The following is a 16,375-nucleotide window of genomic DNA, read 5'->3' as shown; positions in this document are numbered from 1 at the left end:
GGTCCTGGGGATTTGTCATTCATTAGTGCCATTGTTTTCTTCATTACTGTTACTTTACTTACGTTATTTATGGTGAGTCCCTGTCCCTGATTCAAAATTAGTTTCCCTCGGGTGTCCGGCATGCTATCCCGATGCAAAGTAATTATTTAACATGTCTGCCGTTTCCTTATTTTCATTTACAATAAAGCAGTTTAACTACAGGAAGACATGCAAAAAACCAGTGATGATCAGTGACAATGGTTTAAATATTTTCAGAAACCCTCCAAATACAGAGTTATCATCAGATTTTTGAATAGAGCATGCACATTGATATAGTCTATCATGATCAGTGACCACATAGTAATTATTAACATCAGTGTCTTCCATCTGATCAAAGTAAATCTCCTCTCCGTACCACATCATCTTGAGTGCCAACCAAGTGGTTAGACGTGAAGTATTTCTTGAAGCTACTTACAATAATCTATGGATGCAATGCATTTTCACTATTAAAAGCCACCAATATTATAGGCAGGACCTAAGCTTTATTCATTATTCACTATTTCTTAATAATGCTCTTAATAGGACCATTGAACAGGAATAGGCCATTCAGCCCCTCGAACCTGTTCCACTGTTCTATTAATGTATGTCATACTAGTTTTCATGTTCTAAAACATGCAGCAGGATTGTTATTGTAGAAAAATTTAAAGAAACTCCTTTGACAACAGTCTAAGCAGTGCAGATGGAAATATTAACTTATTTTTTAAATCTTTTAAAAACAATTATTTGGTGCATTTAAAGTTGTGCTTTTATACAGTAAATTTCGTTGCAAGTAACAATATCTCTTTTCTAGATTCCGCCATGGATACTGTAAGGGAAATCCAAGAAAAATGGTGAGAACTTGGGCAGAGAAGGAGATGAGAAATTTGATCAGGTACCACAAATATTGTATAACATTTTGTTGGAACCTTTCAGGTTGCTTTGCTATTAAGGCTGTGGATACCTTAATAAGAAGGCTAAATCTTGTCCTGAAGTTTTGTTGATAGAAATGGTTATCTTTTTAGACTATGCCATGAATACTGCCAGAAAAAAATCATTAATTTGTTCATAGATGCGAGCAATAGACTCCCACAGAAATCTAGTGCAGTGCGAGAGCTCTTTCATTTACTGAGCTCCGTGGCATCCAATTGTGCTTGCCTAACTGCTCAGTGTACAGATGAGTGAACTCTTCTACACTCTACAATCCTAATTCTGCCTGCACCTTTAGCAGTGGAATGATGTATGCACAGGGTTATTCTGTCACCAATGTCATTCAATCGGCCAATAGTACTTACTGCTTCAAAATGATTAGCAACTATTGAATTTGGTTTTTTCCCCCCCCCCCCACTCCGTCAGGTCTACAATTACAGCACTTTTCACATCTGCAGGATGTTCCAAAGTGCTTCAATTAATTACTTTTGAAGTGTAGCCATTACTATTGTGTAAGCAGTGCAGCAGCCAATTTGCACACAGCAAGGTCCCACAAGCAGCAGTAAGATAAAATGTGTCTTAACCTGTTTTTGGTGATGGTGATTAAGGGATAAATGTTGGCTGGGACACTAGGAGAAACGCCCTGCACTTTTAAATAGTGCCGTAGGAACTTTTAGAAGTCTTAGTGGTATTCACGTTATATATAGCGTTGTCCACCTGGTTATTCACACAGGCAGTTTATCCCCAATGACTTTATTTTTAGGATACAAGATTTAAATCCTATATGATTGTTTTCCCCTTATGAAACATTTTTTAAAGTGGCAATGCTTGGAACCATATGTTAAGTTTTGGGGGTTTTTCACTTTTGTTTAACCTTAGATTTTTTTGGCTTCCACGTCTCAGACTACTGTCATAGATGGTCTTAAGGAGTGTTTCCACTGCCCAGGTATCTAAGTAAATTTGTAGTATACCCATGAATAAAACTGAAAACCTTCCAATTTATTTCAGCTACTAGTTTTATCACATCCCCCTTTTGTGATCTTCGTTGTCTTCAGAAGGTGGCAGAAAAACATTACAGTAGACTTTGACATAGGTCAAACAAATTTAACAGAACAAGTGAATTAAAATAGTAACTTGATGTATATTTTTTGAAGTAGTTGTTAAGCTTAGGTAGCTCCTCAGTTAGTAGAAAATAAAAAATAGTTTGCATCTGTTGTGCTAAACTGTGATGTAAGTAATTCTCATGTAGAGGTTCTTTTCCTTTTACTGACACAGAAGCCATATGGCTTGACTAACACTTCTCAGGTACAGACTCTCTTGATTTGAAAAAGACAGTATGATAAATACCATCAAAAAAAGTAACTGGAACCAAATAAATTTAAATAACTGACATCTTTTTTGAAATTAATAATCATACCATATTTGAAAAAAATCCCAAAAGGTGTTTGAATTGAATGATTTGACCCCTCCTTTGGACACCAGTTTCAGGCAGACCAACTAATTGTTCCAACAGTTGTATAAGATTAATCTGGCACATAATTTCTGTGATTGAAAATGGTTTTAGACCTTTATGCACTCTGACAGAAATGAAGAAACTAACTATCATTCTAAATCTTAAAGAAAATGCTTAATTATTTGTCACACCATCAATATTCTGTTGGCTGTTGAAAAGAATTATGTCAATTTGAATTATGGTGAAATGACTGCTTGTGCACGTTATTGCCACTTGATGTATATATTCTCTTGGCCTAGTAATTAAGCTGTGGGATACTAGCATTTGAACACTTAAATGTGTCTACATAACATTTCTCCTACTATTTTAACAGAAGCATTAACCTGTTTAACAGATATTAAATCTGTTTACTTTTTTAAAAAAAGCAGAGGACGGTATTCCATGCAAACACGCTAAATGTCTGTATGATAGCAAAACAGAATTGCAGGGCCATATATTTTACTTCAGTAAAGATTTAATACTGTTTATTTTTGACGTAGGTTGCAAACAGCAGAAATACCTTGTCCGGAGCCAATCATGCTCAGGAGTCACGTGCTTGTCATGGGTTTTATTGGTAAAAATGAGATGTGAGTTTTTTTTTTCTTTTTGTGGAATTCAAACCATTACTTTTATTGAAGAGGCATTCTGAAAAGAATAATTTAGCTAACAATAAAGCTATATGCCATGCATGTACTGTACTGATCATCTGGGATTAGAAAAAGATAAAATGGTTAAAAGTGAAAGAAAGCCTCGAGGCAGTATTCTATATATAAGCTAGGTTGTGGTGGTGATTGTATGTGTCCTGGAACAATCCCTTATTTTTTTACGGAAATTGTTCACTGTAGCCTTCAATTGAGGTGTTTTTCAAATACACGTGGAGCACACTTTGGACCTAATTGAATTTGTCACGGTTATGAAAGGAAATAGCAAAACGATGTTTATAAACATTGCTTGCTATAGCAAAGAATTCCAGTAACAGGGGACACAAGTTTAATACAACAACTTGCACTTGTATGGAGCCTTTAATGCAGGAAAACGTCCCAAGGCGCTTCACATGAATGTAATCAGACAAAAATTAACACCAAGCCAAAGGAGATATTAAGATAGGTGATTTAAAAGCTTGGTCAAAGAGGTAGGTTTTAAGGAGGAGAGGTGGAGAGGCAGATAGGTTTGGGGAGGGAGTTCCAGAGCTAGGGGCCTAGACAGCTAAAGGCACGCCACAAATGGTGGGATGAAGGAAGTGGGGAACGCGCAAGAGGCCAGTGTTGGAGGAGTGCCGAGTTCTTGGAGAGTTGTAGGGCTGGAGGAAGTTAGAGAGATAAAGAGTGGTGAGGCCATGGGGGTATTTGAACATGAGGATACGAATTTTAAAATCGAGGCGTTGGTGAACTGGGAGCCATTATAGGTCAGCAAGCGCAGGGGTGATGGGTGAGTGGAACATTGTGTGGGTTAGGATACGGGAAGCAGAGTTTTGGTTGAACTCAAGTTTATGGAGGGTGGAGGATGGGAGGCCAGCCAGGGGAATATTGGAATTGATGGGCTGAGGTAGAGGCGGAGACTGGCGATTTATTGAGATGCAAGTAGGCGGTCTTTGCGATGGAGAGGAAATAGGACGCCAAGGTTGCGAGCAGTCTGGTTCAGCCTGAGACAGTGGCCAGGGAGGGTGATGGAATCGATGGCGAGGGAATTGAGTTTGTGGCGAGGGCTAAAGACGATGGCATCAGTCTTCCCAATGTTTAATTGGAGGAAATTGCAGCTCTTCCATGGCTGGATGTCGGACAAACAGTCTAACAGCAAGGAGGCAATGGTTCGAGGGAAGTGGTGGTGAGATAGAGCTGGGTGTCATCGGCGTATATGTGGAATCTGACTTCATTGTCTTCGGATATGTTGATGAGCAGAAATAGGAGGAGGCCAAGGATAGATTCATGGGGGATTCCAGAGGTAACTGTGCGGGGGAAGAGAAATTCTGGAGATTTCAGGAGATTTTCTGATTGAGTGGATAATAAGTGGAACCAGGCGAAGGCAGTCCCATCCAGCTGGGCAATGGAGGAGATTAGTAATTAAAATGTCATTGGAACATTTTCACCCAAAGGGTAATGGAACAAAATAAATGGATTCATAAAACAATTAAGGGTGGAGGTTAAGGAATATGCTGTAAAAGAGAATAGGAGTTTCAAAAATGATGTTCTTGTATACTGAATGTACTCTCAAGGTTTCTTTTTACTTTGCTATTTTTAATTTTTGACATTGCATTCTAAAATTCTCAGACAAATCTAGAACTGTAATTTCTCTGATTTGTATGAAATCTGCACATCAATTCTTAATAAGAATAAATTATTTGAATAACCTAATTAAGTTCAACTTTTACTAGCATTTGAAATATCCCACTTATTTTAAATAGGGCACTCTAGCTCCCCCAAAGACTCGGTAAATTTATTCAGTGAGTTGTCGAACCATACAAATCAGGAAGGCTCCAGGTTTGATCTTCAGCCTGTGCCAAGAAAGCTGATTTCAGCTGGGACAGCATCAGGGTGCTATAATTGACCTCAGCCTTCGGGCATTAGAGAGGGCAAAAACAGCCAGGATACCTGCACTTGATTACAATCCAGTCACTATTACCAAGAGTGCTCAAGTGTGGTCCAGGTGAGATCTAGATTGAGCCTATCTGTGAGGCCCCTATTGTTTGAAGAGCTTCCAGCGCCCACTGCAGAGGCACAGTCACTTGGACAAGGTAGCAGAGAGTGTCTAGCACCCTGGAACAACTCCACTAAGGAGTCAATGCCTTCAGGAGAATACCTTTTTATAATATATGTTTTGTAAGCTAGTTAAACATTATTAACTGACACTAGTTCAACCCTCTTCTGTCATAATCTTATTTAAAAATGTAAATGAAACATTTTGTAGAATTATCATAGTATGTTACAGCACAGAAGGAGGCCATTTGGCCCATCGTGCCTGTGCCGGCTCTTTGAAAGATCTATCCAATTAGTTCCACCCCCCTGCTCTTCCCCTCAGCCCTGTAAATTTTTTCCCTTCAAGTATTTATCTAATTTCCTTTTGAAAGTTATTATTGAATCTTCTTCTGCCACCCTTTTAGGCAGTGCATTCCAGATCATAACAACTCTGCATTAAAAAAATCTTTCGTCATGTCGCTTCTGGTTTTCTGCAGAGCAAAGCAGCATTGAGGGACAATACTAAAACTTGTAATAGAAATGCTTGTAAATGAAGACTCATCAGAGACAGTACATTATGAATAAATTAATTGTTTGAACACAATCCCAAAGTTCAAATGTTTGTGATCTGCTAGTCTCATTTTTTCTGTTTATAATGTCATTTAGACTCACCAAATCTTAGATGCACAACCAGACATCTTTTTCTGTCTAATATAAGAAAATTATATACATTTTTGTTTCATTTCTTGCAAGCAACCTATATTTAAAGAACGATTGTTAGAAACGATTCACAAAAATAATTGCATAGATAAATGTCTGTATTTAATAGCTAGATTGGAGTAGCAAAGCTGTCGGTGGACATGTAGGTTCGCTGCAGTTATGTGCCAAGATCTCGCTTTAAAACTTCAAAAATTCTCCATATAGTTTTTTTAAAAATTACAGCAGGCTTGAATTCTTTCAGCTACATTTTTGCTACAGAGAACCTTTGCACGCATTTCTGTTTTGCAAGCCAGAAATTGCCAGAGGCATCTTTTGAAGTAATGGAATTAATATTGAGTGCTTTAATTTCCCTCCATTTTATTCTCTAGGCCGGCACCACTGTTAAAGAATGCCCAATTGTCCGAATCCAAAGCCCGTGAACTATATCTATTTGTTATTCAGTACATGCGAAGAATGTACAAGGATGCCAGACTGGTTCATGCTGATCTCAGTGAATTTAACATTTTGTAAGTTACTGCTCTGGTGTTTTTTTGTCTATTGAATCTTGTTTGCGGTTAGGGCTTCTAATGCATCTGTTCCTTTATTCCTTTTATCTATTCCTCTTTACCGCCCCCCCCCCCAATATGCAAAGTGCTTTGGGCTGCATTCTACGTTAAAAGCGCTTTTTAAATGCAAGTTGTTGTCACGTCGTCCATTTATTTTGTCATTTACCTATCCTGAAATGACAACACCAGTATGCATTTGTGTAAATGTGAGACATTAGCTGTAAACTTTTGCACCCCAAGTTACAGAAATGTTTTCAAATGTACAATAACTGAGACAACTATTTGCATTTATATAGCACCTTTACCATTGGAAAATGTAACGAGGCCCTTCACAAGATGGTAATCAGTCAAAAATTGACCCGATCCAAAGAAGGGGATATTAGGATGGACGACTAAAAGCTTAGGCAGTGATAGGTTTTAAGGTCTTAAATGAGGAGAGTGAGTTGTGGCAATAATGATGGTCGCACGATAATCAATATTCATTGTGAATTGCACACAAGCATAGTAGAAATGGAAGACCTGGAAGCAGTGACATTTGGGGAAGTAATTCACACTTGGGTCGAACCCATGAACTTTGTAAATTTATTTCCTGCCTCATGCTGTTCATGGCCTGTAGTTCTATACATTTGTTTCTGTGTTCATCTCACCCTATTGCATACATATTTAACACAAAAAAGGATTGTACTTATAAAAGGTAAGTCATTACTCTTGTGTTTAATAAGAGATTGAAAGGAAATTTAGTAGAATCCGATTACAATGGATGTATTAGACCAGGATGGGAAAAATTACATAGAATTTACAGTACAGAAACAGGCCATTCGGCTCAACTCATCTATGCTGGTGTTTATGCTCCACAAGCTTCCCCCCACCCTATTTCATCCAACTCTATCTGCATATCCTTCGATTCCTTTCTCCCTCGTGTACTTGTCTAGCTTCCCTTTGAGGCGAATAGCATCGATGCCTTTAACTATTCCATGTAGTAGTGAGTTCCACATTCTAACCACTGTATGGGTAAACAAGTTTCTCTTGAGTTCTTTATTGGATGTATTAGTGACTATCTTACAGTTATGGCCCCTAGTTTTAGACTCCCCCACAAGTGGAAACATTTTTCCTACATCCACCCCATCAAACCCCTTCATAATTTTAAAGACCTATTGGGTCACCCTTCAGCCTTCTCTTTTCTAGAGAAAAGAGCCCCAGCTCATTAATTCTTTTCTGATAGTTATAACTTCTCAGTCTGGTATCATCCTTGTAAATCTTTTTTTGCACCTTCACCAGTGCCTTTATATCCATTTTGTAATATGGAGACCAGAACTGTACACAGTACTCTAAATGTGATATATGTTATATGTTTCACACCATTATTAAATAAGCATCAACTAAGTGTAATATATTAGTTACTGTATATGTATGTAGGATGATGATACAAGGGACTAATGAAACTATTTTTGCACTGTTGTATGTATACTGAAATTCATTTTAAAATGAATAAATGACTCATCTTCATGACTTTGTTTAGTTTGCCGGTAAAAATAAATGTTTTTTAACGTGCAGTTGTCTTGTATAGTCCAGGGTTCCATTGTTTTTTAATGGCAGTCAAGACTTTGAGGGAGGAGGTGATTTGTACATATTATAATTTTCTGCCATCCTGCAGGTACCACAATGGGGGGATTTATATCATTGATGTATCACAGTCAGTGGAACATGATCATCCATGTGCCTTGGAGTTTCTTCGAAAAGACTGTCTCAACATTAGTGGTGAGTCAAAACCACAATTTTGTTTTGCATTTGCTCAGATTTTTTCTTGCTGAGTCAATGAACATGATTAATGATAAATCTGTCATATTTAAGTAAATTAAGCATTGAATATACATAAAGCCACTAATGTAACCGGCTAGAGTTTGAGTGTAAAAACAAAAGAACTCCAACCCATGTACTGGGAATGCACAATAAGTTGACATCTGGTACCTTGTCCCTAGTGCCAACCGGGAATCTAATCCAGCTACTATTTAACTGTATCTATTAAAATTTAAAATATTATTTAGTGTGCATCCATAGTGTCACATTGCTCAATGGTGTCATGTTAAAAATGTCAATATCTCAAAAGAATGAACCATTAATGGGGCAAAAAATTGAGATTTGCTCAAAACCATGCTAGTCATTGAGATATTTCAGTCAATCACAATCTAGTTCCATTCATTAGACTGGTAGGAAAGTTCCCATTGAGAAACAAGCTGTTAGTGTTCCTATGAAACAAGCATCTACTAGGTAATATGGGAAATTGCCTAGTTTTGTCCTATCTACAAAAAGAAGATAAATCTAATCTGACCAAAAACCTCCCAATCGTCAGCAAACTGAGGAAGGTGACATCAATAGTGGCACTGGCTCACCAATACTCAGTTCAGGTTTCGCCATAACCGCTCAGCTCTAGATCTCATCACAATCTTGATCCACGCATAGACACGAGCCAAATGCCAGAGGGGAGATGAGTGCAACTGCCCTTGACATCAAGGCAGCATTCGAATGAGTATGGCACCCAAGAGCCCGAGCAATACTGAGATCAAGAGGTGGAGTCATACCAGAAACAAAGGAAGATGGTCTTGACTTTCAGAGGCCAATCATCGCAGACCCAGGACATCACTGCAGGAGTTTCTAACCCACCTTCTGCTGTTTTATCAATGACCTTCCCTTCATCATAGGAGTGAGGATGTTCACTCACTATTCCATGGTATTCAGCTCTACTCTCATTTCCTCCGATATTGAAGCAGTCCATGCCAGCCTGCAGCAAGACCTGGACAACATGCAGGCTTGGGCTAATAAGTGGCACGTAATGTTCACACCCCATAAGTACCAGGCAATGACCATCTCCAATAAGAAAAAGCCCAACCACCTCTCCCTGACCTTCACAAACACCATTATTGGGTTCCCCCCCACCAGTAACATCCTTGGGGGGGGGGGGGGGGAGGGGCGGGGTGTGGCGGAGACACCATCGACCAGAAGCTTAATTGGACCAACCATATCAACAATGTGGCTAAAAGAGACTCTTTGACAAGTGACTTACCACCTGATCCCTTAATGCCACTTCACAATTTTCAAGGCTCAAGTCAGGAGCATGATGAAATATTCACCACTTTCCTGGATGAGTGCAGTTGCAAGAACACTTAAGAAAAAAGAAAAATAAAGACTTGCATTTATATAACACCTTTCATGACCTGAGGACATCCCAAAGCACTTTACCGCCAATTATGTAATGTAGGGTAACGCAGTAGCCAATTTGCGCACAGCAAGATCCCAGAAACAGCAGTGTGACACTGACCAGATGTTTTAGTGATGTTGGTTGAGGAATAAATATTGGCCAAATCAAGCCTTGCCAGCACCACCCCCATGTCCCAAAGAGAAAACAATGTATAAAAATATACTAAATCATTTAACCACATACTCCCTGGACCTGATGTCCTCCATCCTAGGGTTCTAAAAGAGTGACTGCAGAGGTAGTGGGTGCATTGGTTTTGATCTTCCAAAATTCCCTAGATTCTGGAACGGTCCCAGTGGACTGGAAGGTAGCAAATGTGACCCCGCTATTCAGGAAGGGAGGGAGAGAGAAAACAGGGAACTACAGACCAGTTACCCTTAAATCGGTCATCTGGAAAATGCTGGAATCTGTTGTTAAGGAAGTGGGAACAGGGCACATAGACCATCATAATATGATTAGGCAGAGTCAACATGGTTTTATGAAAGGGAAATCGTGTTTGACAAACCTGTTAGAGTTTTTTGAGGATGTAACTAGCAGGGTAGATAAAGGGGAACCAGTGGATGTAGTATATTTGGATTTTCAAAAGGCATTCGATAAGGTGCCACATAAAAGGTTGTTAAAGGTAAGAGCTCATGGGGTTGGGGGTGACGAATTAGCATGGATAGAGAATTGGTTAAAGGACAGAAAACAGAGAGTAGGGATAAACTGGTCATTCTCAGGTTAGCAGGCTGTAACTAGTGGAGTGCCACAAGGATCAGCACTTGGGCCTCAGCTATTTACAATCTATATTAATGACTTAGATGAAGGGACCGAGTGTAATGTATCCACGTTTGCTGATCATACAAAGCTAGGTGGCAAAGTAAGCTGAGAGGAGGAAATAGAGTCTGCAAAGGGATATAGACAGATTTATTTTTTTAATTATTCGTTCATGGGATGTGGGCATCGCTGGCGAGGCCAGCATTTATTGCCCATCCCTAATTGCCCTCGAGAAGGTGGTGGTGAGCCGCCTTCTTGAACCGCTGCAGTCCGTGTGGTGAAGGTTCTCCCACAGTGCTGTTGGGTAGGGAGTGCCAGGATTTTGACCCATCCACGATGAAGGAACGGCGACATATTTCCAAGTCAGGATGGTGTGTGACTTGGAGGGGAACGTGCAGGGGGTGTTGTTCCCATGTACCTGCTGCCCTTGTCCTTCTAGGTGGTAGGGGACGCGGGTTTGGGAGGTGCTGTCGAAGAAGCCTTGGCGAGTTGCTGCAGTGCATCCTGTGGATGGTACATACTGCAGCCACTGGTGGAGGGAGTGAATGTTTAGGGTGGTGGATGGCGTACCAATCGAGCGGGCTGGTTTGTCCTGGATGGTGTCAAGCTTCTTGAGTGTTGTTGGAGCTGCACTCATCCAGGCAAGTGGAGAGTATTCCATCACTCTCCCGACTTGTGCCTTGTAGACGGTGAAAAGGCTTTGAGGAGTCAGGAGGTGAGTCACTCGCCGTAGAATACTCGGCCTCTGACCTGCTCTTGTAGCCACAGTATTTATGTGGCTGATCCAGGTAAGTTTCTGGTCAATGTTGACTCCCAGGATGTTGATGGTGGGGGATTCGGCGATGGTAATGCTGTTAAATGTCAAGGGGAGGTGGTTAGACACTCTCTTGTTGGAGATGGTCATTGCCTGGCACGAATGTTACTTGCCACTTATCGGCCCAAGCCTGGATGTTGTCCAGGTCTTGCTGCATGCGGGCACGGACTGCTTCATTATCTGAGGGGTTGCGAATGGAACTGACCACTGTGCAATCATCAGCGAACATCCCCATTTCTGACCTTATGTTGGAGGGACGGTCATTGATGAAGCAGCTGAAGATTAAGTGAGTAGGCAAGACTGGCAGTTGGAATATAATGGAGGGAAATGTGAGGTTATTTACTTTGGTAGGAAGAATAGAAAAATAGAATATTTTTAAAGTGGTGAGAAACTATTAAATATTGGTGTTCAGAGAGACTTGGGTGTCCTCGTACAAGAAACACAAAAAGTTAGTATGCAGGTACAGCAGGCAATTAGGAAAGCAAATGGCATGTTGGCCTTTATTGCAAGGGAGTTGAAGTACAAGAGTAAGGAAGTTTTCCTACAGTTGTAGAGGGCTTTAGTGAGACTTCGCCTGGAGTACTGCATACAATTTTGGTCTCCTTTATCTAAGGAAGGATGTACTTGCCTTGGAGGCGGTGCAACAAAGGTACACTAGATTAATTCCTGGGATTAAAGGATTGTCTGGTGAGGAGAGGTTGAGTCGAATGGGCCTATACTCTCTGGAATTTAGAAGAATGAGAAGTGATCTCATTGAAACATATAAGATTATGAGGGGGCTTGAGAGGCTAGATGCTGAGAGATTCCCTGGGTAGAGTGTCTAGAACTAGGGGGCGTAGTCACAGGATAAGGGGGCGGCCATTCAAGACTGAAATGAGGAGGAATTTCTTCACGCAGTGAGTTGTGAATCTTTGGAATTCTCTACCCCAGAGGGCTGTGGATGCTGAGTCATTGAATGTATTCAGAGCTGAGATGGATAGATTTTTGGACTCTAGGGGAATCAATATGCTGTGTGCACATTGGGCTATTTAGTTTTTGTATGATTAAAGCAGAAAATTGATTTCAAGTTAAGACCAGTCGAAACTGCTAAGCAACAGGGTGCAACCCTCACAGGAAGTTGGCTGACAGTGAACAGTTTTGTTTACTATTGTAACTGCTTCTCCTTTGCTTGTTTGAACTGTCCCACAGTATGCATAGTTTTACCAATAAGATCAAGTGCCTCCAGAGCCTTACTATGGATGCAGCTTTGAACATAAACATAGAGTATGAATGTGCAGTGAAACTACACTTGAATGGATTAATTCAGCAGTCTGAGATTTGTATTTTGTTAAAGTGGTTATTTTAAACAAAGGCTGTCCAGTTAACTAGGTATTCTTGTGTTCTCATAATCAGAATACCCTTTTAGAATGCAATGATGCCATTTTCATCATCTAATTTTTTTTATTAATCACTTTGTTGGTTTCTCGAGGCTGCAATTTGACATCCATTTTTAATTTTCATTTCAGCTATAGAATTGGAAATTTAACAGACAAATAAGAAAAAGTTGTAACTATTTATGTATTCAGTGGACAATATCTTCACATTGTTACTGGTTTGGTCATTTCTTAGTGGATAGTTTTGAGGTATTCTTTATTACTCCACGGTACACTGAAGTAACATGCATAGGCATTTAAACTGTTGATACCGCAATAACAGTGGGCATTATTTGTCAGATATGCAGGGAAAGAACATTTCTTATGTGAAATTTAAAGCAGACCTAAAAGGCTTGTAGATTTTTCTGGATTTACATGCTTGGACTTTACAACTGACAATGATCTATAATGTTTTAAGAATTTTATGTGATTCCTATAATCAATATTGAAATGTAGTTCATCGTTATAGCCTTTATTTTCTGTGATAGAATTTTTCCGAAAACATGATGTTGCCGTGATGACAGTGCGAGAACTTTTTGAATTTGTCACAGACCCTTCAATTACAGAAGATAATCTTGATTCTTACCTACAGAAGGTAAGACTTTATACACCTGTACTTTCCTTAAATTAAACTGTTTTTCATTCAGCAGTAAGATCCAGAAAGGGAGATTGAACTTCAATTATACCACGTTGAGGTTCGATCAGTGGTAATATAGGTCGTATAGGTCACAGAAAATTTAGTTTTAATCCCACTTCTGTGGGAATACAGGGTTGATTTATATTTTTGTTATTCGGTGGTTTTAATTGGCATCATTTATTTCAGCATGTGGATTAATTTCCTACTTCATTCCTTCTCTAGAACTGACTTACCAAATGCTCCAAAAACTGTGTGTATATGCAAGAATGTTTATAATCTTATGTCTGTGCACACTTCCTGTCAACTTTTCTCATATTAAATTCTTATGTACATATTTATTGTGGAAACTGCCAACATAAACTTGTCACGCTGTAATTACACCCTCCTGCCTGTGGTGGTGCTGCAGCGTCTTTTTTAATCTCTAGCGTCTCTACCTATACCGCAGAGAAACCCCTATACTCCAACCAACTCTGCTTCCCAAATTGCTGTATATTTAGCTACTTAACTATAACTAGTATAAAATCGAAGTATTATAAAACCAAGACTGAATGTATGACTAAAATGGTACCTTAATTATGTGTGCCCTGCTCCAATTATCCCCTGCCCTCTAACCCCACTTCACTGAAGACTACATGGGTCTCCCCATATGCAACACCCAGGGAATCAACTAATAATGCATTGAAAGTGTTGCAACTAGCGCACACTTCTTATTTGTTATACTTCCTGCTGTAACACTTTCTCACAAAACTTTTTGTTTGGCTCAAACTAAAACAACTGCAAATCTGAACCAGAGGTGGGAAAAGTATAAATCAAAAGTGAGGAAAGTAGCTAGAAAATTGCCAGTGAGGAAGTACTAAGGACTTTGGTAAATCAGGACAGAAAGGTTGTTTACATATCAGGAGAACCTAGCAAATTCAAATAAAAAGAAAAAATGTGAACCAATTGAATCACTCAATGTTCTTTGGAAAACAATTGATGAGAAATTTCAATTACTAAAAATAGCATGTCCAAAATAAGGTTTTGAACAAAATAAGAAAAACATATTTCACAATATCATCAAATTTATCCATTGAATTTTCTTTTGTATCTTTAATAACTTCATTAAAGTCTTTACTTGAATGATCCAGTCTTTCCCAAAAACCTTGGGCTTGATATTTTTACCTAGAGCCTTAACTTTGAGCTGAAGGCAGATCCTGCAGAATGTCCACATATAGTGTGTGCAATTTCTCAGGATGTATCAGTAGCATTTAGTTAACTTTAACTGCTTCTCCCCAACTTCCATCAATATTTGCTTGGTTCAAAATTATTAGAAGAAAAGCTAGGGGACAAATTTGAAAATCTTCATTCAGGTAAAGTTTATGTTGAATTTTTTTAAATGGAGAGGGCATTTGTGAGTGCGCACGTGTATGAGAGAGAGAATTGCAATAGTCGAGTCTGGAGGTGACGAAAGTATGGATCAGGGTTTCAGCAGCAGATGGGCTGATGCAGGGGCGGATACAGACGATGTTACAAAGGTGGAAATAGGTGGTCTTTGTGATAGAGAAGATATGGGGTTGAAAGCTCAGCTCAGGATCAAATAGAATGCTGAGGTTCCAAAAAGTCCCATTCAGCCTGAGACAGTGGCCGGGAAGGGGGTTGTACTCAGTGGCGAGGGAACGGCGTTTGTGGGGGGAGGGTGCCGAAGACAATGGCCCCGATGGCAGCGTGGGGGGGTGAATGTGTGCACGGGTGACCCGACCAATAAAAAATGTCCGTTACCCACGTGATCGCAACTGAATTGGTGCCACTTAACGCGGCTTCCGGTGGCAGAGGAGGTCATTAGCAGCAGTATTGAGGCAGGGGTCCGATTTTGATACATCCTCAGTGTGTTTCCCGTGCTGTGGGGAACACTCCATGTTCTAACAGACGTGTTTCAGCCAGCAGCCAGGTGCACATTCAAATGCTTGTTTGACAGATGGGGAGAAAAGGTGAGGTCTTGCAGCCGGGCACTCAGTTCTTTCAGACAAACTTTTGGCTGTGAGATCTTTGTGTTTTTATTGAAAATTCTTACTTTCCACTCACAATTCTTCTGTTCGCACATATTTAACTATTTTTCGGACCCCCTCAAACTCTCACCATCAGGATGGGGGGCCGCCATGGCTGCATGCACCACTACATACAAGGACAACAACATCACCAGGCACAGCGTCCACCTCCGCCACTTGGAGCTCACAACACAGTGCTGCGCCAGAAGGCAACAACAGAGAGAGCGACATCGCAGGAGGCACTACCCTCGCCACAGGGTCTACAGACTGAGGCTCAGCTTCCTGGAAATCTCTGAGGAGCAATGCATACGGAGGCTCAGAGTGAGTCGCCAGGTAGTCGCAGACATCTGCAGCCTCCTTCATGCCGAGCTGCTCCCAGTCGGGCCGTGCAGCATCTCCTTACCTGTCGCTGTCAAAGTCACCACTGCCCTGAACTTCTTCGCCTCCGGATCATTCCAGGGTGTCACTGGGGACATCGCCGGGTGTCTCAGTCATCTGTGCACACGTGCATAAGGCAGGTCACTGACAGCTTGTTTCGCAGGGCCTCGCAGTACGTCAGCGTCCCCATGGACGACCTCAGCCAGACGGAGATCGATTGCACCCTGCACCCGTGGGAAGCCAGCCACAGAGTGGAATTCCACTCTGTGGCTGGCTTCCCACGGGTGCAGGGTGCAATCGATTGCACCCATATAGCAAGCTGAGCATCTCCACACGAGACAGGACTGTTCATCAACAGGAAGGGGTATCGCTCCATCAACGCTCAGCTCATTCGTGACCACCGCAAAAGATTCCTTCATGTGTGCGCCAGATTCCCTGGCAGCTGCCACGATTCCTTCATCCTGAGCGAATCCAACATCCCGCCCTTCTTCTCTTAAGGGCTGGCTCCTTGCACACGTGGCTCATGACATCTCTGAGGAACCTCATCACCGAGCAACAGTGTCGATATAACGACAGCCATGCCGCTACCAGATGTACAATTGAACATGCTATAGGGCTGCTCAAGATGCGCTTCAGGTGCCTTGATCATTCTGGGGGAGCGCTTCAATAGCACCAGACAGAGTGGGACACATTATAGTCGTCTGTTGTGCCCTGCACAACAGGGCAC

The 16,375-nt window shown here is 40.8% G+C and overlaps 1 protein-coding gene across 1 annotated transcript in view; it reads left to right on the top strand.

Moving 5' to 3' along the window:
* riok1 (RIO kinase 1 (yeast)) overlaps positions 1-16,375 on the top strand; it is a 44,507-nt gene that overhangs the window by 14,442 nt on the left and 13,690 nt on the right. Inside the window, exons 8-12 of the mRNA XM_067981973.1 lie at positions 830-910; positions 2,938-3,024; positions 6,198-6,335; positions 8,029-8,132; positions 13,098-13,204. Coding sequence (XP_067838074.1) covers positions 830-910; positions 2,938-3,024; positions 6,198-6,335; positions 8,029-8,132; positions 13,098-13,204 — 517 coding nt within the window. The remainder of the gene's footprint in view (positions 1-829; positions 911-2,937; positions 3,025-6,197; positions 6,336-8,028; positions 8,133-13,097; positions 13,205-16,375) is intronic.

This window comes from Heptranchias perlo, chromosome 3 (genome assembly GCF_035084215.1).
Source record: "Heptranchias perlo isolate sHepPer1 chromosome 3, sHepPer1.hap1, whole genome shotgun sequence".
NCBI classification, from domain to species: domain Eukaryota; kingdom Metazoa; phylum Chordata; class Chondrichthyes; order Hexanchiformes; family Hexanchidae; genus Heptranchias; species Heptranchias perlo.
Note: the sequence above shows the minus strand (reverse complement) of the source record. Positions and strands in the feature narration are given on the sequence as shown.